Raw genomic sequence first — 26,231 nt, 5'->3', positions numbered from 1 at the left:
TATGTATTTAAGGAACTAAGAGTATATTGACAGTCTAGAGAAGACTGGTGATAGCAAGAGTGGAAGAGAGAAGTAGAGGGACATAATAGTCGTCTTTAAGTTTTAAAGAAGGCTTCGCTCTGTACAACAGTAAATGGAAAGAGTCTGCAGGAGATTTCAAGTTAATATAAGGAAAACCTTCTTAATAAAGAGTTATCTAAAAATGGAATAGTTTGCCTTTGGGTGAATGCTAGATGGCCATTCAAATGTCCAGGATGTCGTAGCAGGTGGTCCTACTAGTGACTAAATGACCTTTGAGAACCCTTTTTCAACTTTAAGCATCTATAGATTTAAGGTAAATACAAAAGAATCCTTTACCATTTTTACTCAGTATAAACTTAAAATCTTTTCTTTAAAGGAAAGGGGAAGACTGGAAAGAATGTAGTTGAAAATATATAACTGAAATACATACATGAGACTCTGGACTACTGAATTAGTTGGTTCACTTTTGCAAATTGACCAGAAGAATAGAAGACAATTAAATATCACTTTGTACACTGGAATTTATCAAATAGAAGTGCTCCATCACCTGTCACTTCAACATTAGGGAAAAAAATCATTTGAACTGTCAGTCACTACATGAATTGATACTATATAAGGTCATTAAAATATATAGTTCCACTAGTTTTTGCAAGTTGTAGGGTATTAAATTTGATTAAATTTAAATTACAAGCTTTTGATTTGAAGTTCAAAAATTATTTTTCTATTACAATTAAAGCACCATTGAAAACCACTTCTTTTTAATCCTCTGCCACCAAGTGATATAAAAACTTCTCATTAACTCTGATCAATGTAATGATCAATCAAGATTCCCTAGGACCAATGATAAGGAATGCTACTCACCTGATGACAAAAAGAAGGTGAACTAAATATGTAGAATGAGACATTTTTAAACACAGTCTATGAGAGAATTTTTTTTTGACTATGCATGCTCATTTAAAAAGGGTTGGTTTGTTTTCCTAGTGGGGAGCGGGAAGAGAAAAGAAATGCTTAATTGAAAAAAATTAATTAAAAAAACTTCTTATTAAATGTTATTATACTCTGTACAGGCTGATATAGTCTACCAAAACAATAATGTTTATTTCATAGTAGATGTTAGATGAACTATAATTAAAATTAATTTATTTTATATTTTTAATGTGGAATTATAATCAAATGTTCTAGAGGAAAGCAACTTAAAATGATTATTTCAAGAAATTTTAATGGTCTTGCTTTTGAACTATAAGAATCTGAAGAGATTATATTAAAGACAGAATAATAAATTACTTTCCTATAAAGTAAATTATGAAGCCCCTAGAACTCATAAACTTGAATATTGGTTACTGTCTATACTTTCTAAATTATGCAGCTGGAGTGGTACAAAGAGTTAGGGGATTCTCAGTATAACTCAAGGAAAAAAGCACAATAATCAAGACTTATTATTTAAAGCAGAAGTCTACCTGGAAATGTAATGAAGCCATCCTGGTCAAAACCAGTAAATATCACTTGCAACAATAAAGTTTAAAAAAAATTGTCACAGGTAGGGATAAAGTTTTGGGTTTTTTAAGAGAAAAAGAAATACTTTAGTTAAAAAATAAAAGGAGTCAATCTCCCCTATTCCTGGCCCCCAAATCCCCAATGCAAAAGGAAAATGTGAAGGGCATGTTAAATTAGGTAAAAAGTCTACTACGTCACTGACCCAACCACTAACACAAAAGTCCCCTTGCTACCTACCAACTAGTGTGCCTTAGTTGCTTAATTTTTTATTTTCATGGAATAATTGAGTTGATAAATATAAAGACTAAACTATAGATATTTACAGATATTTACTGCATCTTGTTAGTCCCTAGCCTTAAACTAACAAATATATTGTTGTAGGTAGATACAGTCTTATCCAAGCAATGTTTCTTTATAATGATTAATTCTCCAAAATTATGTTCATGAAGCAAATGAGTTACATAAAGGTCCTTTTTAAGCTCTGCTTAAAAAAATAATTCAGCATGATATTGTCTTCAGTGGATTATCAATAAAATTTCTCTGGGTGGTCCATTACACAAATTTGAATTTCTGAAAACAAAGTACAAAAAAATTTTGTTTTCATTAGATTAGAAAAGGCATTTAATCATTTACTGTAGTAGGTTCTGATGAGTGACTAAATTCAGAAAATTAAGTTTTCTGAAATTTTGATTTAAAATTTTTATTGTCAATATGGTAACACAAAAACATTCTAAAAGATCACTTAAGGATACAGCAAAGAATTTGGATTACTGACAAACCCATTTATAATGCAATGTATCAGATGAACAGCATGTTGTAGAAATAAGAAATTATGGACTTTTTCTCCATGCAGAGAGAGAGAGAGAGGAGAGAATTTTTTTTTTAAACAATGCAGCCTGTCGTTTTGCACATAAAAGATTATAAATTTAACCAGGAAATCATAACAATCCCAGTCCAATCTTAAGATGTTCCGATCACTCCATCTTTTTCCTTAACCTGACTTATTGTTTTGTCTTCGGAGCTCACAGCTTGTACTTTAGAATCTTCAGTTTTTAATTTTTTAACAGAAGGTTCTACTGAGAGAAGAGGCATGCAGTGCTCTAGGGACTGTGCTATTCCATCAATTGTCCATTTGTCTTCACGAAGGGCATGTTCCTCTAGTGTAAATGGTCCCTGTTTAGTTCGGGTCAGTTCTTGCACAGTGGCACAGGAAGAAAGTTCTACAGCACAAAAAAGGGAAAAAACAACCCGTAAGACAGGTTTGTTATTTCACATTTTATGTTGTTTTATATAAGATCAAAAAGGTTTAAATCTTATATATCTGTATCTCACTTAAAAATAAAAATAGAATAATCCAGAAGAATAAATCACAACAAAATCACTTGGGATTAAAAAATAAATAGCATTTTCTTTCTCAGTGGGAAAAGTCTTTTTCCCCCCTCACTGGGGAGAAAGTCAGAATATAAATATTATTTCTACTTGTCCAGGAGATTTTGATTTTATATCTTTTAAAAATGGAACCATTCCTCTAAAGAAGTTTTTAAAGGATAATTTTATACACACACACACACACACACATCTATATATACTTAACTGTACTCAGATAGTCAGATACTCTTATTTCATACTTTCAAAACTGTTTGCCTCCTGGTCTTGACGGAAGTCTTAGCCTGGCTCCCAAATGTGAGCCTGGAGCTTTGGATCACAGCTGACTCATTAAGGGTTCAGTTGAGTTCAAATCACCCAAGTGTATTAGATTGTTTAAAAAAAAAAGAAAAGCAAAAGCACTGCTGATTTTCATCTCTTCTGGACAATAAAAATGAAATGAAAATTACTATTAAAAAAACTGTTTGCCCTTATATTTTCTATTCTCTTCTTTACTTTTCTATCCACTTTTTATCGTCCTCTCATCATAAGCATTTCAGTGCCACTGCTGATGTTTAGAAATTGCGGGCCATAAACCTAACAGTACTGTGATGGAAGCAAGCAAGGCAGTCCAGAACATAGGGCTGGTATTCAGAGATGTAGAAAAATTGAATACTGAAAAAAGAATACAGCTCCCCAAGTAGTAATTCTTTTCCATCCATCCTTACCTTTGCCAATGTCACTGACCAAGCTTCTGATATAAAAACCTCCTCCACATTCAACATCTGGAATGTTAACAGTGACATGGTAAATTGCAAACGCCCCATGAAATCTACTTTACATAGAAATGATGCCTCTAAACAAATGTAAAAAATGCACTATGCAAACAATCAAGTGATGAAATATTTATGGGATACAAGATAAATTATTCATCCTGAAGCATATGTGTGTGAGAGATTGCAAAGTCAGAGCACTGGGAAAGCAAATAGAAGCAATCCAATGAGCACATTTTAAATTAACTAGCAAGTCATGGCATTTTAATAAATATTGCAGCCTAATTCATTTAAAAGGTTTTAAAAGGTTAAATATCTTAACTTTGCATTGCTGAAAAGGAGGCATTTTTAATGTAAATATTTCAGACTTATAGACTTCAAACAAGTCAAGATCATTTCCTAAATGATCATGGTTGTGTTCTAGATAACACACTATAGATAAAGAAACAACATTTTAAAAGTTTCTTCTTGGGACTGGCTGATAAATGTTTGACAAGTAAGCATAAAATAACCAATCAAATGAGAGAAACCATGGGAATAAAACTTTTTTTCCTTAACAGTGGTGGTCTTATAGGTTGAAGAGAAGGCTAGAGGTACATTAGTATCTGAGTATGGAGTTCACAACTATTCTTACAAGTTTCATCTATCAACAGAACATCTCTTGTAAAGGGTCCCCATCTGTCAAATAGAAAAGGCTACTTTTTTTTTTTGCAGGGTAATCAGGGTTAAGTGACTTGTACAGGGTCACACAGCCAGTAAGTGTCAAGTATCTGAGGTCATACTGAGCTCAGGTCCTCCTGACTCCAGGGGCAGTGCCCTAACCACTGTGCCACCTAGCTGCCCAATGGTTAAATGTTTTTTCTAGTCCTAACCATACAATATTCCAGTCATGTGAAGAGTAAATCAAAACAACTTGGTGATTTTACTATTTTTGTTTGATAATAAATTGTTAATACGTTCTAAAATCATAAAGGGTCATTTATTTCCACGTAACTATTAACTTTAGTACTCCTAGGACCAAAAATGATCCTCAAGACCAAAGAAAGGTAATGGAATTCTAACAACATATTTGTACTCATAGGCAGTCAAGTATGGTCATATCCTTTATTCTACAAAAATCTTTAAAACTTAAGTGTAGGTAGCAAAAAAATCCAGGTTTTCAATCACATTCAAATATGTTATTTTCAAAGACAGCATCTTTTCCTCCAGCCAAACAACTATTACATTTCCATGGAATAATTTTTTAAAAACTATTCATTATTGTGTTTCTTATGTATTCCTCAAATAATTGAGAATCAGAGCTTCTTAAAGACAAAAGAAATTTCTAATTGTTAAGTACAGCACCCTGTAGGCACACAAGTTATATAATAATGCTAATGGAAAAGGAAATGAAATTTAGAAACAAAAACCAATTAGGAGAATATTTCTTAAGGCATCTTTTCTAATATGCCCTGTGAACTGACTTAATAAAATTAAAGAGGGCCTAGAGACTAACTAAATCCTTGGCTCTTTGAAAATCAAGTATGTCTCAAGTTTCATACATCAATCTTACTGTGGGGAGGAAGATTATGAAATAAACATAAATTTCTCAAAACAGAAATAAACATTATCCCTCCTCCCCCCAAAAAACCTCAGGTCTCGACCAGGGGTGGGGAACCTGCAGCCTGATGTGGCCACAGGAGGCCACAGGTTCCCCACCCCTAGTCTAGACTATATGAATTTTATGAATTATCATTTTTTGGGGAGAGGCAAACATGTTAAGGAAAAGCTAAAAAATGTCATAACCTAAATATAAATGTAATATGTTACTAAGTAGACATACTCCTTTCCATTTATTACCATATTACCAAGGATCTTCAATTGTAAATGTTTTAGGTACAATGGAGAAAAGAAATTATCTTCATTCTGATGAATTATCACATAGGATCACAGATGCTGAGCAAAACAGGATATTCTAGGTCAATTAATCCAATCCCCTTATTTTATTGATGAGACAACTCAAGCTCTGAGAGGTGCCTAAAGTCACGTGGGTAGTATGTGGCAGAGCCAGGATTCATACCCAGTTTTTCAGACTCCAAAGCCAGCAAATATTACACTATGCCATTCTCAGAAAGTCCTTTGCCCTCAAGAGAAATTTCATACCAATCAGAATGAATTAATTAATAACACTGGTGGAGAATTAGTTGGTACAAGCTTGGCACAAGTTGGTACAAAGGAGGAGAGGGTTACAAAATATTAAATACTGTTATCTGAAAATAAGATATATGACCAATAATCCCAATTTTATATATTGATACTGTGATACATGAAAATCACAGACTATTTAGAAAAGCATTTATGAGTTTCCACATAGATGTGGCCACCTCCTAAACTGTGTTATCAAGGCAGCAAAGAAATGAGGAAATTTACCTAGTAAAAATTATCTAATAATCACACACACAAATCTTCACTGTATTCCACAGATTACTTTGAATTGCAACTAAACAATAAAATAAAATGCATGAAATTACTAGCATTTTAAACTTCTTCCCTTACCTAATGTAAATAAAGGTGGTTGGAATTTTTGAAGGGAGAGGCTATACACTGTGACTGGTCTGGCAGGTTTTGCCTCTACTACTTCACCTTTCTTCATCAAAGTTGAAAGTCTCTGTCCATCTTTCTTTAAAGCAGAATAGCTAACAAAGGTTGAAAAAAATCTCATCAGATATTAATGTAGTACACAAATAACTGATTGCTCTGAATTAAATCCATCATTAACTGAAGCAAATCATTCTACCCTGTCAGACTTAAATTTCACTTTTCATAAAATGGATTAATATTTTTTATGTCACGATGGTATCAGAGATAATGAGAATTCCTTTAACATCTTTGAAGCTAATATATCTTATATTGGCATTTACTGAGCAATGGTGCCACTTCCAAGCTTCAGTCAATTCCCTGGTGGATTCGATCCAGTTCTCTGCAGTTCCTGGCACCACTACCCCAAACTTCAGAATTCTGTAGAATGAAATGAAGGAGAATGGGGCAGACTAGAGAGAAAGAACAAATTAAGATTTCTCAGGGAACCATGACTAAATTCTGCTAAAATAATGATGGGATTATTCATGATTTCTCAAATAATGAAAACGATTTATTCTCATGTGAAAGAAGTTTTCATGTTTGAAGATTTCTGGCTGAATGTTATTAAAAAACAAATAAATGGTCCACTTAGGAAATCTTGTTGCACAGTCAAGCTTTATGTTCAGAACAGGAAAGCTTTGAAGCAATTACTATAAAGAAAATACTAAAAGCTGACGTAAGCAAATTTAAAAAGATAAATATTTAATTATTGGGCCCAAAGTACAATTCACACTGCTTCTGTCTGTTAAAGCCATTTGCCAACTTTTACTACTTTTCAGGTCAAATGTGACTCCAAACATTATAGTATAGCAGGTTATAGTTTCCTTTCCCTCCAAATAAGGGAAACTCATTTAATTAGTGTCTTTCAGGTCTAAACCTTGTTTGGGTACATTTTTATTCTGTTATTTAACATCTTTTACTGACTCAAATGAAACAGATACTATAAATTATTGTGAATGTAATATTTAAAAATCATTTAGAATACTCCTCACAGGGATTAAACTGTCCTTCTGAAAACTAGCCAACACAACAGTGAACAGTATGCTCAAACCAATGTTAGTAAACATAATAATTAATAAATGTCCATTCAATCTCATCCCTCTATGTCCATGAACTCATCTATATTTAACAAATACAGAAACATATCTGGTCTACCAGAAGACACTTCCCTGGTCTTTTCTGTTTTAGCAATATGAGGAAATGCAAGCTGCTAGTCCTTGAAAGCAAAATCCACAGTCTATTATTCAGTCACTAGAGTACATCAGGCTCTCAGATGCTTCTGACATATATCCCTGAATCAGTCCAGATTAAATAGGGCAGCTCTTTGCTAAAGGGATGATCTGATGTTAGAAAAGAGGTGTCGGTGATAATAAATATAATCTCAAAGCTTAATGTTCACTCATATAACATGCTATGTTGACACCTAGGCCTGGATGACAGACCACTTCCTGTGTTCTCTATGACTTGATAGCATTTCTTAAGAGATTATCAGAATGTTCACAGGTTTCTGTCTAAATTAATATAAAATTAATATCATATGCATCTGATCATTCATTATCATATTTAATGGATGCTTTGCTGAACTATATTACACATAAATGGAACTCAAATGATTTTTTACTGTGGAAAGCATTAAAAGTTTACTATTATTAATATTTACTTACAGAGGGGGTACTTGCATTATATTTCCAGTAAATTTCTGGAGAATACCTTCAATATCTTCTTGCTTTATCTGATCTGCCAAATGTGAAAAAAAAAATAGACTCTACACATGACAAAAGAAACATATGTCATTTTCATAACACTGACACAGCTCTAAAAATGTATTCACTTTATTTTTTAAAGCTGCACTATGATGTACACATTACCTACCAATATCTTCTAGAAACACGAAATAGCAAAAATACATCTTGCTGTGAGAAACCAGAAGAAAAAGGTATATCTTTTTTTAAAGATTAGGTTTCTTTCGTCCTAGTTTCTATGAAAAAAAAAATGGGCCAATGACCTTCTATGTGTTAGTCAATGCTTATTTACTAAAGGTTTTGGAAGATATGAAAAAAAAATCCTACAATTTGTCCTGCAGTGATCAGTATCTTAGAAAATAAAAAAGATAAACACTGCAGTGCATTATCAGGCAATGTGGCATCAAAAACTGTTAGGGGCTAAATATTTTAATGTCTTACTGAGGATTATGCTCTACCCTACCTTAATTGCCACCCGCCAGATTCAGAAAACTACTAAAAATGGTATAAACTTTCTATTCTTAGATTTAGTTTTGTTTGAAGTGACAAGTATCTGTCTTTGTTCTTCCTCCTTCCTGACTTTTACTTCACATCTCCAAATTGCTTTGAAACAACAATAACAACAAATCTATCTGGTGGGGAGCCAAGGCGAGGAATGCAGTCACTAGCTAATTTACACTTTGAGACGGAGAGCATACAAACTTCTAAAGCCTTTGACACTGGTTTTCGGTTCTATCCTTTTTCATATAAAATAGTGTACACATTATATTTCTGTAACTAAAGAACTACACAAGTTCAATATAAACTTTAATTCAATAGTTATTATTATTAATTTTGGAGATTTTCATAACTGCTGAAATCTGAGGATTTTGAACTAGTTCCCAAATATTGATTAGATTAAATCACGGAAAGATTATGTAATTTGTGGGCACAGTCAGAAGCATCCCATGTTTATACAATACTCCCACTAGTCTCCTTTCCAATTTTTTCTTCTACCTTTTGGGAATTGTATTGTAATAATTTTTATTCTAGTACAGATTTGTTACAACACATCTTATATGGCAAATAGCAAAAAAAAAAATCTTATGATTAATCTCTAACTTATATACAAGTTTTTGTCATACCAAGGGCTCCACAGACTGATCAAATTTAAAAAATAACCAGGATACCCCATCCTCAAACTTTTAATATTGACATAGGAAGAAACAGAATGACCTTAGTTTGACATTACTCCTTGAAAGTTACACAGGAATGGGTAGCTAAACTTTACTGAATTCAAATAGGAACAGAAAAAATGCAAAGCACGGGAAATAGTAAGGCCATATTCGAGTGCTTCAGAATAGTTCTATGTCTATAATCTCTTCTACTAGGGGAGAACAAGAATAGTAGATCATTTGAATTTAGGAGTTCTGAATTTTAGCTGGGCTAAAACTGATTAGGTGGCCACACTAAGTCTAGACCAATATGGTTAAGCCCATGGGAGTATAAGGCCATTAGGCTGCCTAAGGCTTGGCAAACCAACCCAAATTTTAAGAATAGAACAGGTCAAATCTTCTGTACTGATCAGTATCTGGACTGGGCCCATAAGCAGCCACTGTACTTCCAGCCTAAGCAAGATAGGGAAACCCAGTCTCAAAAATTAAAAATAAAAAAAGGAAAAAGTTTCATATCAGCATCATACAAAGGTAATTTTCACTAGGAATGAACTTTTATTTAGCAGGCTTTATTCTGTTTTTAAATGTTCTTTCTTTTGCTTCCAATTCTTCTCTAACATCTTATGAAGAAAAATTTTATCTCCACTGCAACATCATATCATAATTACTATTCATACCTTGGACATTATACCAAATGAATATTTCTAAAACACAGATGGCAAATGCTTACCACAATGCCCAGCAGCTATTTAAAGAAGTACCATCAATGACAATGCTGCAATGATTCATAAATCAGTCAAGGCCACAAGAAAAAAAATGCATGTTGGAGATTATGGTAAAACCTTTAACATGTGAAATATAAAATCATAAAATAACCCAATTAAAGAGAACTTTTAAGTAGCCTCTTATACATTATCAGAAACCTTCTGATATGTTCAGAAACATTCAATGTCACATCAATCCCAACATTATTGGCCTCGTATTCAAAGTCTTGCATAATCTGGCCACTCCTTAACTATATTAATATATATCCCACTACTACCTAATATAAACTACATTACAAAAATACAAATTACAATGAAAAAACATTTTGGGGGATAAGGACAGGTGAATTAAATATTTTAGTTAACCAAGAATTGATTTTACTTTTTGTCTTAACCCTTATGAAAATCTTTCAAATAAATATTACTGTTATTATCACCTAAGTAAAGCACAGGGTATAGTGCTTTAGGATCATAATAATGAATATCTGCATATCAATTCTCACTACAATACTATAGATGTCTTTAAAGGAGACCATATTGAATGTTTATGGGAGCAGAACATAGTAGGAAATTTTTTTTTAAACAAATTCTTAAAATTAGCATATTTACATGACATTCACCCTTCCCACTTGGAAAAAAAAAAGATTTCTAATTGGATTTCAATTAATTGGAACTTTTATCATATTTTCAAAATATATGTACAATAACTTTTTAAATAGTTGAATTGCAACCTTAATTCAAAAGCTCTGCTTTAAGAGAAACCTTAAGAAGACATAAGTGCATTTTAAATTTTGCTGATTGATCACACAAGGTACTAAAAAAACTGCAGAGCTGAAATTCTAATAGCTAGGTAGGTAAATGAGTTCCAGCAGCTAACTAAACTCTCTCCTACTGGGACAATGTTGTAACTCAACACAAGAACACAGGAAGACTAGATAAGCATTCATCTCCTGCAACTGAGTCAAGTGGGAAAAATATCAACCACAGGCAAGAGTTAAAAAAAACCAGAAACCTTACAAATAATTCACACTTTGTGACAGAATAATGGGGGTGAACTTACTGTATAAACCTACTGCTGTTATAAATAGAATGAGCACTGTGCAGGTTGCTAAGAGACCATTTCATTTATCTTTTTTTTAGAGTAGTGAAAAAAAGGGATGGTAGATAAATTAAGATGGGCCCCAATTAGTTCTTTTTTACTTCCAGGAGAAAATACTCTTTCTCTGCCATATGTTTACATGTTCCAAAACAAGAGGAAAGAATTAGTTTTAAAACCGTGGTCCTATATAAAAAAAATTAATGGGCTTGCTTATTTAAACGGTACAAAGTAATCTGTAAAACAGAGATTGCAAGGCAGATAAAAAATGAAAAAAATTCAAAATTGTAACTACTAAAGGATTTGGGCAGGAAGTTGGAATGAAGGAAGAAGGGAAAGTAGAGGAGTCATTTTGAAATGGTCTCCCTCAGGATTTGTTTCAAATGAAGCAATTATAATGAGAAATGTTAATGAATGTAACCCAATCCATGTGTTCATTCATTAAAATATTTATTGAGGGCCTAGATTTACTATTAACAATAGTTAAAATTTGTGTAATACAAGGTTTACAAAGATCTTTGTGTGTTATTTTGTTTGATTATTAAATACAAGGCACTGGGGGTGGCCAGGTAGCACAGTGAGTAAGAGCACCGGCTCCAGTGTTGAGAAGACCTGGAGATCGAATCCCAGGCTCAGACACTTAGCATCCACCCAGAAACACCTGGCTGTGTAACCTTGAGCAAGTTACTTAACCCCAATTGCTTAGGGGCGTCCAGGTGGCTCAGTGAGTGAGAGCACCGGCTCCAGTGTCGGGATGACCTGGATCAGGTCCGGGCTCGGATACTCAGCACCACACCCAGAAATGACTGGCCGTGTAACCCTGAGCAAGTTACTTAACCCCGATTGCTTTAAAAAAAAAAAATACACGGCACTGAGTTAAGCACTGAAGGAGATAAAAATACATGTTTCTCTGTTCTCAAGAAACTAGCAATCTAAAATTAGCAAAAAAAAAACAACTAGCCAACAGATCCACTAATCCACTAGTTTTGAACTTCTTTGGTTTATGTACATTGTTTGAAAAATTGAAATTACTTATTAATTTGGCTTTAAATTTAAAACAGAGTTCAAAGTAGCCTTCCTTCCTCTTCTACTTGTTAAAACCAAATCAATTTAGATTTTAATGTTATAAAGCTTACATCCTACCGTAAGGTTTTTCTTCTGTAATTTTCCCTGTTGAATCCAGTGTATCAGTAGCTTTCCCCAATTCTCCAGTAGCAATATACTTCTACAGAGAGAGGAAACAAGCAGAGCACACAATGAAAATTACTCATGAACATGCCATGGTTCATACAAAATTTTATCTCAATTTAAACTAATATGATTAATCTGATACAAAATTAGGGTAACAATGACTACATATTAGGTTGCCTTTTTTTTAATGCACTTTGACAAATTAAAAATACTTCTGAAAATTTTCTGACCTCCAACATTATAAAACCTGAGTCACTTTTAAAATTAAGGCCTAAAAATACAATGAAATGTAGAATACAAAAATAATATAATGGTAGACAACTTTTAAAATTATTTTCTGATGCCTAACTATGTCAAGAAGTTAGTCACTGTATTCTTGAAAACAATATCCCAGGGAAGTGCAATATCATTCATTAAGCATTTAATAAGTGCAAGGCCCCATGCCAGGCACAAAAACAAAACTGTCCCTGGCATTAGAGAACTTACTAACCTTTACTAGGGAAAATCACACACACATAGGTAAGAAAAGATAAATTTTTTTGGTCTGGACTTGTGGTTTCAATGTTCTAGTGTAAAAACTAATGTTGGTATCTCCTCTATGACTTCCAAATTGTTTGGGGGCACTGAAAGGGTAACTTGCCTATAATCACACAGCTAGTTATGTTTCTCAAGAAGGATTTGAATGAACTCCCAGTCATTCTTACTTGAAGGTCAACCCTCTCTCTACTCTGCCAAGCTTCCTCTTGAATGAAAACTATATACAGAGTAATTTGAGGTGTGAGGTGGAAAAAGAAGTAACAACTGGAATGATCAGGATAAAACTTTTATAGCAAGTGGCATAAGAGCAGAAAGGTCTTACAGCTGAAGAAAATTTTAAGTAGAGGTCTGATGACAAACTAAGCTTTCATACGTAAGCCTAGTGATCTTGAGATGGGCTCATCACGAGAGAGGTATGTCTATCAGTGGACACACCTTTTTACCATGGTAATTCATTAAAGTATCTACAGTACCAGGGTTGGCATCTTCATTGGCGAGAGACGAAATGAAATCATGGATAATTTGCAGTACCGCAGGGGTTTCTTAAGTATAAGAATAATTATTTCACCTCTCCGAATGAGAGGTAATAAAAAAGCTAAAACCAACATGAAAACATGAATATAAAGCTAAAATTACATAGAAAAGCCACGTTAATTGAACGAACATTTCATTTGTCGTTGTTGTTCAATTGTGTCTGATTCTTTGTGACCCCATTTGGTGTTTTCTTGGCAAAAATACTAGAGTACTTTACCATTTCCTTCTCCAGCTCATTTTACAACTGAGGAAACTGAGACAAACTGGATTATTACTTATCCAGCATCACACAACTGGGAGGTATGTGAGGCCAGATTCGAACTCAGGAAGATGAGTCTTCCTGATTCTAGGCCCACCACTCTATCCACTGCTATACAACCTCATAATAAGATTCTATTTTCAGATCTCTGAAGGGGGAAAGTGAATCTGTGCTCCATCTCTACTAAATTTAATTTTTATCAGAATTACTAATTGTGTTACTATCAGTGAAGAATTAGCTCATCCCTAGTCCATTACTAACCAAAGTATCTGCTTATCATTCCAGAATAACTACAGTACATTTTTGTTTATTGTTCTAACTGCCGATATCTGAAACATGTTTTCTTTAGTACACTGAAGGTGCATTATAAAAAACCTAATGAAAATAATTTTTTTTACTTTTAAAAAGGAAGAATTCATTCCATTTCTCAGAAATATCTCATTAATCTCATTATGACAGCAAATTTATAACCAATGGAAGACATAGTGGAGAAATGAGAAAAAAATTACACATACATATACCGTGTTTCCCCGATAATAAGACTTATCCCGAAAATAAGCCCTCCCCTTACTGTGTAAGATTCCTCTAAAATAAGCCCTCCCCCGAAAATAAGCCCTATTGAGATTGCTACTGTAGTGAAGGTGATCCCCTGTGCTACACGCTACATTACAGTACCCTCTGTACGCACCGTCTCTCCCCCCCCGGGTGAAACGCACACCGCGCTCCGAGCTGCATCCAATCAGAGCTGCAGCAGTGAGTACGTCATCCTGTTCTTCCCCAGTGATTTGCTTGCTGGCGCCATTGAGAGCCGTGCCGCGAAGGAGAGCTGAGGCAGGACAACATAAGCCCTCCCCTGAAAATAAGCCCTCTGGTGTTTTTCTTTCCAAAAAAATTAATAAGACAGTGTCTTATTATCGGGGAAACATGGTAAGTGTATATATGTTTATGTATGTGTATGCACACAAACATATGCACACACATGTATGTATATATGTGATCCTCAGAGTTAATTTCATCCAATTCTTAAGAGATAAAGAAACCAAGTTTCCTTAAGTATTCTCCCCCCCCCCGCTCCCCCGGGTCACTAAGGTAGTAAATATACAATCTAAGCCCCAGCCGTGGAGTCAGAAGGACTTGAGTTCAAATTCAGCCTCAGACATTTGACACACTAGCTATGTGACCTTGAGCAAGTCACTTAACCCCAACTGCCTTGCCTTCCCCTCTCCAAAAAAAAAAAAAACATAATCTGAGATTTGAGCCCTGGTATTCTGACTCCAAGTCTAGCCATCATTATGCTAAAATAAAAATGTCTGTCTTTTATATGTCTATAAGAAAATCCATGCCCCCTTTGCAAGTGTCACTACCTTCATCTAATTTAATTAAATTCATCAAATATGTAATACTACATATGCAAGGCACTTTGTTTGCACAGTACATATTACAGAATAACTCAAGATTTTCTTCTGTGCACACTGTGCAGAAATATTTGATTAAGGTTGTAATTTTAAAAAGTCAATATTAGTGACAAAAGTAAGCTGTTGATAACTTTCCTTAGTCATACCATGTTGGCTTTTCTTTTTCTGCTAACTATGATTCTGCTATATTATCTCCTATACTATAGAATACAAGTACAAAGAAGATGTACAACAAAATTATTTCCATATTACAAATAGCCCAAGGAGAGAATATTACAAGCAGCCAGGAAGAAACAATTTGAATATTGTGGAAACACAATCAGGATAACTCAGGATCTGGCAGCTTCTATACTGAGGGTTCGAAGGGCTTGGAATATGATATTCTGGAGGTCAAAGGAGCTGGGATTAAAACCAAGAATCACCTACCCAGCAAAACTGAGTATCATGTTTCAGGGGAAAATATGGTCATTCAGTGGAATAGAGGACTTTCAAGTATTCTTGACGAAAAAACCAGAGTTGAATAGAAAATGTGGCATTCAGATATAAGAAGCAAGAGAAGCATGAGAAGGTAAACAGGGAAAAGAAATCATAAGGAACTTATCAAAGTTGAACTCTTTACATTCCTACATGGAAAAACAATAATTGTAACTGATGAAACTTTTCTCAGTATGAAAATAGTTGAAGGGAATATAAATATATATATATATATATATATATATATAGTCTTTATTGGAGGGTATATGGGCATATGAATACATATGTGAATGTGTGTATATATGTTTACAGGTATACATAGATAGAGGGCACAGGACCAATTTAACAGGAAGGGATGATACTTAAAAGGTGAAATTAAGAGGTGAGAGAGGAATATAATGAGAGGAGATGGGGAGAGACAGAATGGGCTAAACTATCTCATATAGAAGAAGCACAGGAAAATGGTTACAATAGAGGGGAAGAATAGGAAGGCAAAAGGGAATGGGTCAACCTTATTCCCATTGAATTTGGCTTGAGGAGGGAATGAAATACACACTAAATAGGGTATCTCACCCTCCAGGAGAGTAGGGGGGATGATGGAAGGGAGGGCAGGCTAGGGGGGAGGGAAGTTGGAAGCACCCACTTTTGAAAAGGGAAGGGATCAAAGTAGAGAATAGAACAAGTGGGAGGTGGGAGAGGAGAGAGGGAAATATAGTCAGTCTTTTACAATATATCTACTATGTTATTGTTTTGCATTAGACACACATGTATAACCTATACTGAACTGCTTATCTTTCCAGTAAGGGTGGGAGACAAGGGAGGAAGGGAATGAATCTGGAATTCAAAGTTTTAAAATCAAATACTCAAATATATACATATATACTATTATTAATACTATTTTACATGTAATTGGGAAATAAGATATACAGGCACTGGGGCATAGAGATCCACTGGAAAATCGAAAGTGGTATTGGAGAAAATATGGGAGAGGGCAGATTGGAGGAGGGGATATCCTGTGGGACTGCTATTTTGGGGCAGTGGGTAGGGGAAAAACAGGGAGAAAATTTGTAACTCAAAACTGGCGGAAATGAATGATGTAAATCAGAAGTTAATAAAGCATTTGAAAAAAAAAGAAAGAAAGAAATGAGTGTCTAAGGCAGGATTAGAACTCTGATTTTCCTGACTCCAGGTCCAACACTGCCAATTACTGTGCCGCCTATCCATATCTAAAAGTGACTGTTCACCGATTAATCAGATATCATATTTAATTTTGTTTTGTATTTATCAAATGTGGAGATAAGAAATTAATCACAGAATTTAGGGGTCAGAAGAAACTTCAGTGACCATATAGTCCAACCCATACCTGAAAAAAGAATAAACACTGTAACATACCCAATAATTGGTCAGTCAGCTTCTGTCTGCAGAACTTTAATTGTGGTGAAGCAACTACCTCCCAGGGCAGTCTATTCCACTCTTGGATAACTCTAATTATTAGGAAATTATTCTGATATCAAGTCTAAATTTGCCTCTTTTTACAGTATTCATTGCTCTTACTTCTGCACTGCAGGGCCAAAAAAAAAAGTCTAATCCCTCTTCCACATGCTAGTTTTCTAACAATACTTAAAGACAGCTGTCAAGTCCCATCCTGCTCTCTCCTTAGTCCCCCAAGTCTTTTCTTCTCAGGCTAAATATTCCCAGTTACTTCAATTTCTTCTCATACAGCACAGACAAGAGGCCCTTTCAGCATTCTGGTTACCTTCCTCTGGAGGCCCTCCATCTCAATAATGCCTTTCCTAACTAATACCCAGAACTGAACACACTACCTAGATTAGAGTCGAGTACAGGTGACCTAATGCCTGCTCATTCCTAGAAGTTACGCTTCTCTTCTTGTAGCCCAAGATCTCATTGGCTTTTTGCTAATTTATCATAATGCTGATTCAAGTGACTTATTATAAGTTAAAACCCCCAAGATCTCTTTCAAAAAAACTTATCTAATCATGCCTCCTCCATTTTCTTATGAAGTAGTTCCTTTGAACCCACATTTAAGAAATAACATTTATCCTTATAAAATTTCATCTATTAGATTTAGCTAATGATGTGCTGCTAGATGTTTAACAACTGGCTCTCCAGGGAAAATGTATGCAAGGCACATTTTAAAAATTTAATCTCATATTAACATTTTCTCTATCACTTAAGTCTAGACAATCAACAAAACAATCATTCAAGCCATGATTTATAAGGTTTGGCAATTTCTGATGTGTAAGTGCTCGCACTGAAAATTTAACAATCAGCTCTTGCAAGGTAGTTCAAGCTGACTTATATAGTCTGTTAAGATATTTTGGGATCCTGGATGTCATCCAGTATATTAGCTGTCCCTCCTAGCTTTGTGTCATCTGCAAATTTAATAACAATACCATCTAAGTATGTCAATGATAAAAATGACAAAAAGCACAGCTCCAAGCACACATTCCTCGGTCACACAACTGAAGACTTTACAAATTTATACTGAACTATTAGTGATTCTGAGTACAGTCATTTAACTAAATCTAAATTCATTTACCTGTATTATTATCCAGTCCACATCTCTCCATCTTTTCCACAAGAATTACATGAGACATTTTATCTAAAACTTTGCTAAAATCTATATAAATGAGAACTTCAGAATTCTCCTGGACCTACCAGTCTAATTAGTTACCCTGTCCAAAAAGACATGTTAGTCCAGCACAAACTACTCCTGACAAAGTTATGGTGGTTTTTTTGTTATTGCCAATCATCTCTTTAACAATACATCGCAGAATTTTTGCCAGGAATCAGTCAAGCTTACTTAGCCTATAGTGTATAGACTCTGTTATTTTCCCTTTGTTGTCAACTAGGAAAATATGTCCTACTCCAGTATTATGGTGACTTTCCCATTCTTCATGACTTTTCAAATTATCACTTACAAAGGCTAAGGAGTGACATCATCAATTCTTTTAGTACCCAAAGACATAGTTCATCTGGGCCAGCTGTCTTGAATTTATCATGGGGTATTTACAATCTCTTTATTTACATTGAATATCAGCTCCCTGTTAGCCATTTTTGTTCCATGCTTTCCAGACCCAAACTCATCCTCCTTAGCAAACAAAAGTAAAATGAAAATTAAGTGGCTCTTATTTCTGTTATCAATTTTCATTGTGCCATACTGTAATGAGAATGGGAATTTGAAGATTTTCCCTGCCGCTTAATAGACCTGGGAGGGGTAGGGGGGTGAAGACCTCCCCTGCTTTGAAAGTAAAATCTGCCCCCTAATAGGCTGAATGTAACCACATGGAGTCTGTGATGGAGGGAATTTGCTAAATGGTGGAGCACAGCCCACAGAAAGTTTCCCTGCTGTGAAGATAAATTCTGACCCCTAATAGGCAGAATGTAGTCACATGGAGGCTATGGTGGGAGGAGTTTGCTGAAGGAAAGCAGAGCCCACAAGAAGCTGGTAGTCAGAGCTAGCAAGATGGTGGGGGAAAGAGGATGCTCAGGCAAGGAGTCAGATAGGCTCGTGAGTAAATATTGATCTTGTACTGGTTTGTGGGAAGGCTAAAGGTGCTGTGGCTTCTGAATATCTTTGGTACTATGATGGAATTGGCTTATTGGTTTTGTGGTTTGGTTTTCTGGTCTCTAAATAAATGCTTCAGTTCTATCCTCTATCTGGAGAATCTGGTATATTTTGCAATCGAACGTCATGCGATACTTATAGTCACAGTCTTTATTGTGATTGTGGGTGCTGTAAATATTGCATTGGCACTACACATACCTGCTACTGAGGTTTCCTATGCCTTCTTTGATCTTTCTCTTTTCCCCCAAATAGTTTAAAGAAACATTTTGTAATGTTCTTAGTTTCCCTGAGAACCTCATTGGGAGTTAAAATATATTTTCTTTCCTGACGCCTAATGGTATTTACCTTCCAATTCAATGCATTTCTTCTCAAACTATTCACCAAAACCATCATCATCAATGGTAGGAAGAAAAAAATGTGGGTAGTAATATATAGGTGACTCTACTTCCTTTTTTACTAAGTTTAAAACTCTTACTTTTACTTTGCAGAATTAAAACATTTCAGAGTTAGGGGGCGGCCAGGTAGCACAGAGAGTAAGAGCACCAACTCCAGTGTCAGGATGACCTGGGGATTGAATCCCGGGGTCAGACACTTAGCACACACCCAAAAACACCTGGCTGTGTAACCTTGAGCAAGTTACTTAACCCCGATTGCTTAGGGGCAGCCAGGTGGCTCAGCAAGTAAGAGCACCGGCCCCAGTGTCGGGATGACCTGGGGATCAAATCTGGGCTCAGATACTCAGCACCACATCCAGAAATAACTGGCCATGTAACCTTGAGCAAGTTACTTAAACCCAATTGCTTTTAAAAATAAAAACACATGTCAGAGTTAGAAAAAACCTCAGAGGTCATTTGGTTAAACCCCATAACTGAACAAGAAACCAATTCTGTAACATATCTAACAAGAGATCATTCAGAATTTTTTTCAATACTTCTGATGAGACCTTCATTATCTCTCAAAGTCAAGTTCATTCTTCTTTTGGACAGGTTGCATCATTAGGCCATTTGCCCCTACATCTATCCTAAATCTGACTCTCTTCAACTTCTATCCACTGATCCTAGTTCTTCCTTTAGGGGTTAGCCAGAAAAATTCCAACCTTCCTTCCACATGACAACTCTTCCAATACTTGAATTCTGTCATCATGTCCTCATAAGGCTTTTCTCCTCAAGGCTAAACAGAGGCTGTGCCTTCAACCAAAACCCTTCGTCATCCTGGCTATCCTCCTCTAGGTGCTTCACAGTTTGCCAATTTATTGTTTATTCTCCGGTTCCTATAACTGAGAATGTGAATCACATTAATGTTTTAATAACAAAATTCCACTCAAAACAATCAGCAGGATTTGTTATAACAGAATTTTTAGCTGGTACAACGTTGCAACTTTCTGCTTTGAAATTTATGACTATGAGAACCTCTTAAACCATTCAAATGCTTTCTTTATCCCAATGCCAAAATTAAGAAAACAAAATTGTCCAAAACATCCTCATGTTTTCAATGGGAAAAAAAATGAAATATATTGCAGAAAGGAGGCACAATCATTCTTTTTCCCCTGGGCCATCCTATCCAAACAACAACAACAACAAAATAAATGTGGTAAATTCCCCAATTGATATATGGTCAAAGGATATGAACAGATAGTTTTCAAAGGAAAAAATTCAAGTTATCAACAGCCATATGAAAAAATCCTCCAAATCACTACTAAATTGATTTTAAATTTTAATTAAAATATAATTAATTGATGGCATTTATCTAGCACCAACAAATTAAAACTCTGAGGTTTTACCTCATTCCCACCAACTGTCAAAGATAAAAAAAAAAAGTAAAATGATCATTGTTAGAGGGGTTTTGATTAATGAAGTGTGTTGAAACTCTTGGTGCAACATGGGTCCAGCCATTTTGGAAAGCAATTTGGAATTATGCTGCCAAAGTCATTAAACTGTTCGTACTCTTTGACCCCGTGATACTAGTACTACATCTGAGAATAAAGAAGAAAAGTATCCTTATGTACAAATTTATAGCAACTTTTTGTAGGGTCAAAGAGGTAAGAATTAAGAAGATGGTCAACAACTAGGAAATGACTGAACAAATTATGATATATGCATATAATGAAATATTATTATGCCATAAAAAAAAGATAGTTTCAGGAAAGATTTGTATGAATTGATTCAGTAAAGTTTCCAGAACCAGAAAAACAATATGTACAATAATAACAACAAAGACAATTTTGAAGACCCTTAAAATTTTCAATTTGTTTATAAAAATGTGAATATTAGCAGAGTATGAAAAGGCCCAAATTGAACTGGCTAATATAAATCCTAATTTGAAAAAAGTATACAGAACAGGCAGTACTAAAGGAAACTAATACACTAACAACATGCTACACTTGGGGAAATGACATTCCCTTTGAAAAGAAACTAAAGTAGTCTTTAGAGGACTATTCCTTTTTAAGAGACATCCATGGAATGTGGAAATCATGTGGAGAATGTGAAATCTTCATTTCAACAATCATTATGGACAAGGCAGTGTCCATGACCTAAAGCAGAATATCCTTTGTGGGAGCAGGATGGAGAAGGTAGAAATATATACACAAATAATGAAATAAAAAGAGGGAATGAGGCTTCACAACTATGGGGAAGGGAGAGGATCAGTGAAGTCATGTCAGTGGCAGCTGGATTGTTTTAGGCAGAGGAGAGAGCACACTACAGACAGGAAGGACTGCCTGTACAAAATCCAAGCTTGGGTTGAAGGGGTGAAGGGGAAGATTTTGTCTATAGTGACCAATGAGAAGGTACTAGTACTTTAAACAAAACCTTCCAGGAAAATCTTTAAATGATTTTTAAATAGCCACTATTAATGATACCAAATAACACAATGCATACTTTTAGGAATTTTTGCATTGAACATACAAGTAGCTACTCCATAAAAAACACTCTTTTCTATATCCATTTGTATTAGGAATACAGAACTGAATGATACCCTCCCTTGCTCTGAAAATGTGTAAAACTAAATGAGGATCCCAACTGCCCTCCAAAAAAAGCAAAAAAAAAAAAAAAAACTAAATGAGGGCTGGAGGGAATGTAAAAAGTAGACAAATAAGTATGATTCTTACAAAAACATGGCAAGGAAGGACAAATGGCCAAGAAATCCAAAGTGCTGAACAAGAATATAAGGCAAGAGAGGGTGGGGAGAAAATGTTGGGGAAGATGTTTCATAGAGGGGGAAACACTTAAACTGAGGCTTAAATGAAGGTATTTCAAAGACAGCTATAAAAGGAATATATTCAAAGTATTCAGAGCCAGAAAGTGCAGACCAGACTAGTGGAGCAGCAAACAAATCCATGAGACCAGAAGGTATGAAGGAGAGGAATCAGAAATCAGCCTGCAAAGGCCGGCTAGAGTCAGATTGCAGAGGGCCTTAAATGCCAAGTTAAACCTCTAATTTATTATTCAAGTAACAGGGAGCCACTTTGAGCAGAGGAATGAAATGGTCAGAACTCCATGGCAGGAACATTTTTTGTGGTAACTTGTAAAGGCCTGGAGAGGGCAGAGATTGGAGTAAGTGTGAATCGTCTGATAGTACAAAACAACAGTAAACTAACAGTACAAACAGATGTGAGACATATTACTGAGTCAAAATTATCAGGGCATGGCAACTAATGGAAGAGCCTGTTCCCACAGAATCACTAAGGAAGCATGTCAAGAAGGTTGTCACAAGGGACGGCCAGGTGGCTCAGCAAGTAAGAGCACCAGGTCCAGTCGGGATGACCTGAGGATCAAATCTGGGCTCAGATACTTAGCACCACACCCAGAAATAACTGGCCATGTAACCTTGAGCAAGTTACTTAACCCTGATTGCTTTAAAAAAAAAAAAAAAAGGATGTCACAGGCCCACATAAGAGCAATGGCAAGCTCACAAAAGAACAGGCACACAACAGTACCCAGAAAAGGACAAACATATCAGATAATCATTGACATATATCATAGAAAGCTTGTCTCCTAATGTTTGTACAAGGCTTCCCTGATATAATACTTCTGCTCTGGTTCCCAGCTCGTTACTTGCAGACCTGTAAATTTGGCATTCTCAACAAGTATGACTCCTGACCCAGTCTAATTTCTAGTTTATCATAAGGTTTTTTGGACTCTGCCCTTTTCCTTAGAAGGGAATTGATGAGCTCATTTGGGGAAAGAATTAAACAGTGGTACCCTTAGAAATAGGGGGAGAAAATCAAGAGAAACATGAATAGATCATAGAGAGTATGTGTGTGTGTGTGTGTGTGTGTGTGTGTTTTCAAGGTTAAGATGATAACTGAAACCTTAGACTACATGATATCCCAAAAAAGGAAAGTGAGTAGAGAGAGGAAGGACAGGACAGAGTCTTTACTTAGAGAAATAAAGAGGAAAAAAAGAATAAGAAATGGCCAGACAGAAGGAAAACCAGGAAAAAGTAATGTTTCTGAGTCAAGGAAAAAGAAGACATGAAGCAGGTAACAGGCAAGTGTTAATAGTTACAAGAGGACTGTGAAAGGACCACCAGATATGGAAATTACCGGGTTCAAAGACATAGAAAAGGTTTCTTTCTCTTTTTTTGGTGGTAGTGGGGGAGGATTGGGGGGAGAGAGTTGAAAGAAGGCAGCTAGGTGGTTCAGTGGATAGAGTGCTGGGCTTGGAGTCAGGAAAACCTGAGTTCAAATCTAGCCTCACACACTTACTATATGTGTGACCCTGGGCAAGTCACTTAACCTCTATTTGACTTAATTCACTGGAGAAGGAAATAGCAAACCACTTCAGTATCTTTGCCAAGAAAATCCCATGGACAGTACGGCCCATAGGGTCACAAAGAGTCAGATACAACTGAATGACTGAACAACAAGGTTGTTAATGAAAGAAATAATGGAGACACAGGGAGTTGAGGGATAAGTAAACAGTAAAGAAATGAAAGTTCTCTTTCTAAAAGATTAATAGTAAAGAGATCATCTTCAATAGTCCTTTACTGCCTACAGGACAAAATGTAAACTCTTTAGCATATATTGTTCAAAGCCCTCCTCAATCCAGTCCCAATCTATTTCTTCAACTTAATATCCCATTGTTTTTATATACAAACCTTCTACTACAGGCAAACTGGTCTCATCATTCCCTAAAAATAGTATGCCTAGGGGCGGCCAGGTGGCTCAGTGAGTAAGAGCACCGGCTCCAGTGTTGGGATGACCTGGAACAACTCCGGGCTCAGATACTCAGCACCACACCCAGAAATAACTGGCTGTGTAACCTTGAGCAAGTTACTTAACCCCGATTGCTTTAAAAAAAAATAGTATGCCTATTCTTTTGGACCTTTGTACATGTTATTCTCATTCTGTTCAGTTTTTCTAAATCTCAGATGGTAGTTCTTCATGCATCCATATCAAAGTCTCCCTTTTCTGTCACTCAGAAATGTTTTTCTTCATGTCTTCCAAACTTCATTTTTAAGGGTCTTCAATAATCCCCTACCTTTGCCAGAGCTAAATGGAAATAAAACTTTCATACTAATATTTTCAGATCCATTTGTATCTTGTGATCTTCTAGACTACAAATGGGATGGGAAGGAGAAAGACAAGAGTAAAGACTTACATGCCCACTCCTTCACTGGCTATCTTTTCCTTCAATAATTAGTACCAGTCTATTTCTTTTTTCCTTTCAGGACTTGTTCTCTAGCTCAAAGGAATCTACTTAGTTGATAATAATAGTTTACAGCAACAGTTAACCTTTACATATCTCTGTATCTTTATGTATATTACCTCATTAGCTAATTTATCTTCAGGTTGTTCTGCTACTACTACAATGTCCACTTCCTGAAGCTAATGGGGAAGGTAGAACAAAGGGCAGCAATTTTTCTCACCCTATCTGGGAATGACACGCCTAATCGTGTGTGCTTTTGTTTTTTTGTCAATACATATGATTTTATGCAGGTGGAGAATTCTCAGTAAGGACCAAAAACTCTCTCCAAAGCACAGTGATAACTAGAGTAGTTTATAGTCTTAGAATTGCCTGAGGGACCGAAGAGGTTAAGGGCCAAGTACCTTTCAATAGCAGTTTTGAACTAAGGTTTCCTGACCCCCTCCAAGGCTGGTCTTCTATGTACTAAATCACCTGCCATAAACTCTTTAAAATGCTGTTCTATGACATGAAAAGTAACTCCACATGAAGAAAAGGATGGAGGCCTTGCACCAATGTTATATACTATACAATTCTTCCTTATGGCCCTAGACCTCAAGACTACTCTAACAGCCCATCTTATAGCCCCAAGACTGACGAACTAAAGCTCTAAGAATCCTGTCCCAAGTCAAGGTCCAAATCTAAATTCAGTGTAGTATTACTGTTTATTTGGTTCTAGCTACCTGCACTATTAAACAATCCCAAATGATTTAACAGCTATATTACGTAAATGAAGTCTACAGTAAAAAGACATTTACTTCTCCAAAATTCAACTTCAGTTACTGGTCATTTGTCACATTTACCTACAATGTTTTTTAAAATGTGCTTACTAAGCGATTAGCTTAACAAAATATTTAAACCACTTGGCTAGCATAGTGCCTAATAAATGTTTATTGAATTCCAGAAGAATAACAATCTGAATCCAAATAATTCATGTCCATTTACTGTGGCAAGACCAGGGATAACCATAATAGCAATTTTTCACTAGTCATTACTTTGTGTTGTTATAGAATTGAAAGTAATGACCTGTGTTTCTAGGAACTCTGCAAACAAATGAGGGAGCTCTCAATGCAGCAGCCTACATATCTTTCTCTAGTAGAATGTAAGCTCTTTGAGGGTACATGGGAGATGCTTTATAAATGCTAGTTGAGTTAAAGTGAACATGGCTCTGCTACTTTTTAAAATTTCATCTAGGGGTGGCTAGGTGGCACGAGTAAAGCGCCGGCCCCGGAGTCAGTAGGATCCGAGTCCAGTTCCAGCCTCAGACACTTAAAACCCACACAAAAAAAACTAGCCGTGTAACTTTGGGCAAATTACTTAACCCCAATTGCCCTCCAAAAAAAAAAAGCAAAAAAAAAAATTTTCATCTATATCTAACAAATCCAAACTAAAAGAAATACTTAGAAATATTTAGTTCACAGTATAGATGACTTGTCTGTTGCCCTACTTGTTTCTAATTCATATTACATATACTTCTGGAAAAACCCAGAGGCTCTAATAAGATGCTAGGACTTCATTTG

The 26,231-nt window shown here is 35.5% G+C and overlaps 1 protein-coding gene across 2 annotated transcripts in view; it reads right to left on the bottom strand.

Moving 5' to 3' along the window:
• Positions 1 to 2,199: 2,199 nt before the first annotated feature.
• Positions 2,200 to 26,231, bottom strand: part of TRUB1 (TruB pseudouridine synthase family member 1) — a 47,032-nt gene continuing 23,000 nt past the window's right edge. The window contains exons 4-8 of one of the 2 annotated variants that reach the window (XM_069099030.1): positions 12,172 to 12,253; positions 7,937 to 8,009; positions 6,189 to 6,328; positions 3,609 to 3,665; positions 2,200 to 2,735 (exon numbers count right to left, since the gene is read on the bottom strand). In XM_069099030.1, the coding sequence (XP_068955131.1) occupies positions 2,476 to 2,735; positions 3,609 to 3,665; positions 6,189 to 6,328; positions 7,937 to 8,009; positions 12,172 to 12,253 (612 nt within the window). In that variant the 3' untranslated portion in view covers positions 2,200 to 2,475. The remainder of the gene's footprint in view (positions 2,736 to 3,608; positions 3,666 to 6,188; positions 6,329 to 7,936; positions 8,010 to 12,171; positions 12,254 to 26,231) is intronic. The other variant, XM_069099031.1, reaches the window with a different exon arrangement.

The sequence above is a fragment of the Petaurus breviceps genome, unplaced genomic scaffold (genome assembly GCF_028583685.1).
Source record: "Petaurus breviceps papuanus isolate PSGF00001 unplaced genomic scaffold, PetGlider_PUasm1.0 37, whole genome shotgun sequence".
Lineage (NCBI taxonomy): Eukaryota > Metazoa > Chordata > Mammalia > Diprotodontia > Petauridae > Petaurus > Petaurus breviceps.
Note: the sequence above shows the minus strand (reverse complement) of the source record. Positions and strands in the feature narration are given on the sequence as shown.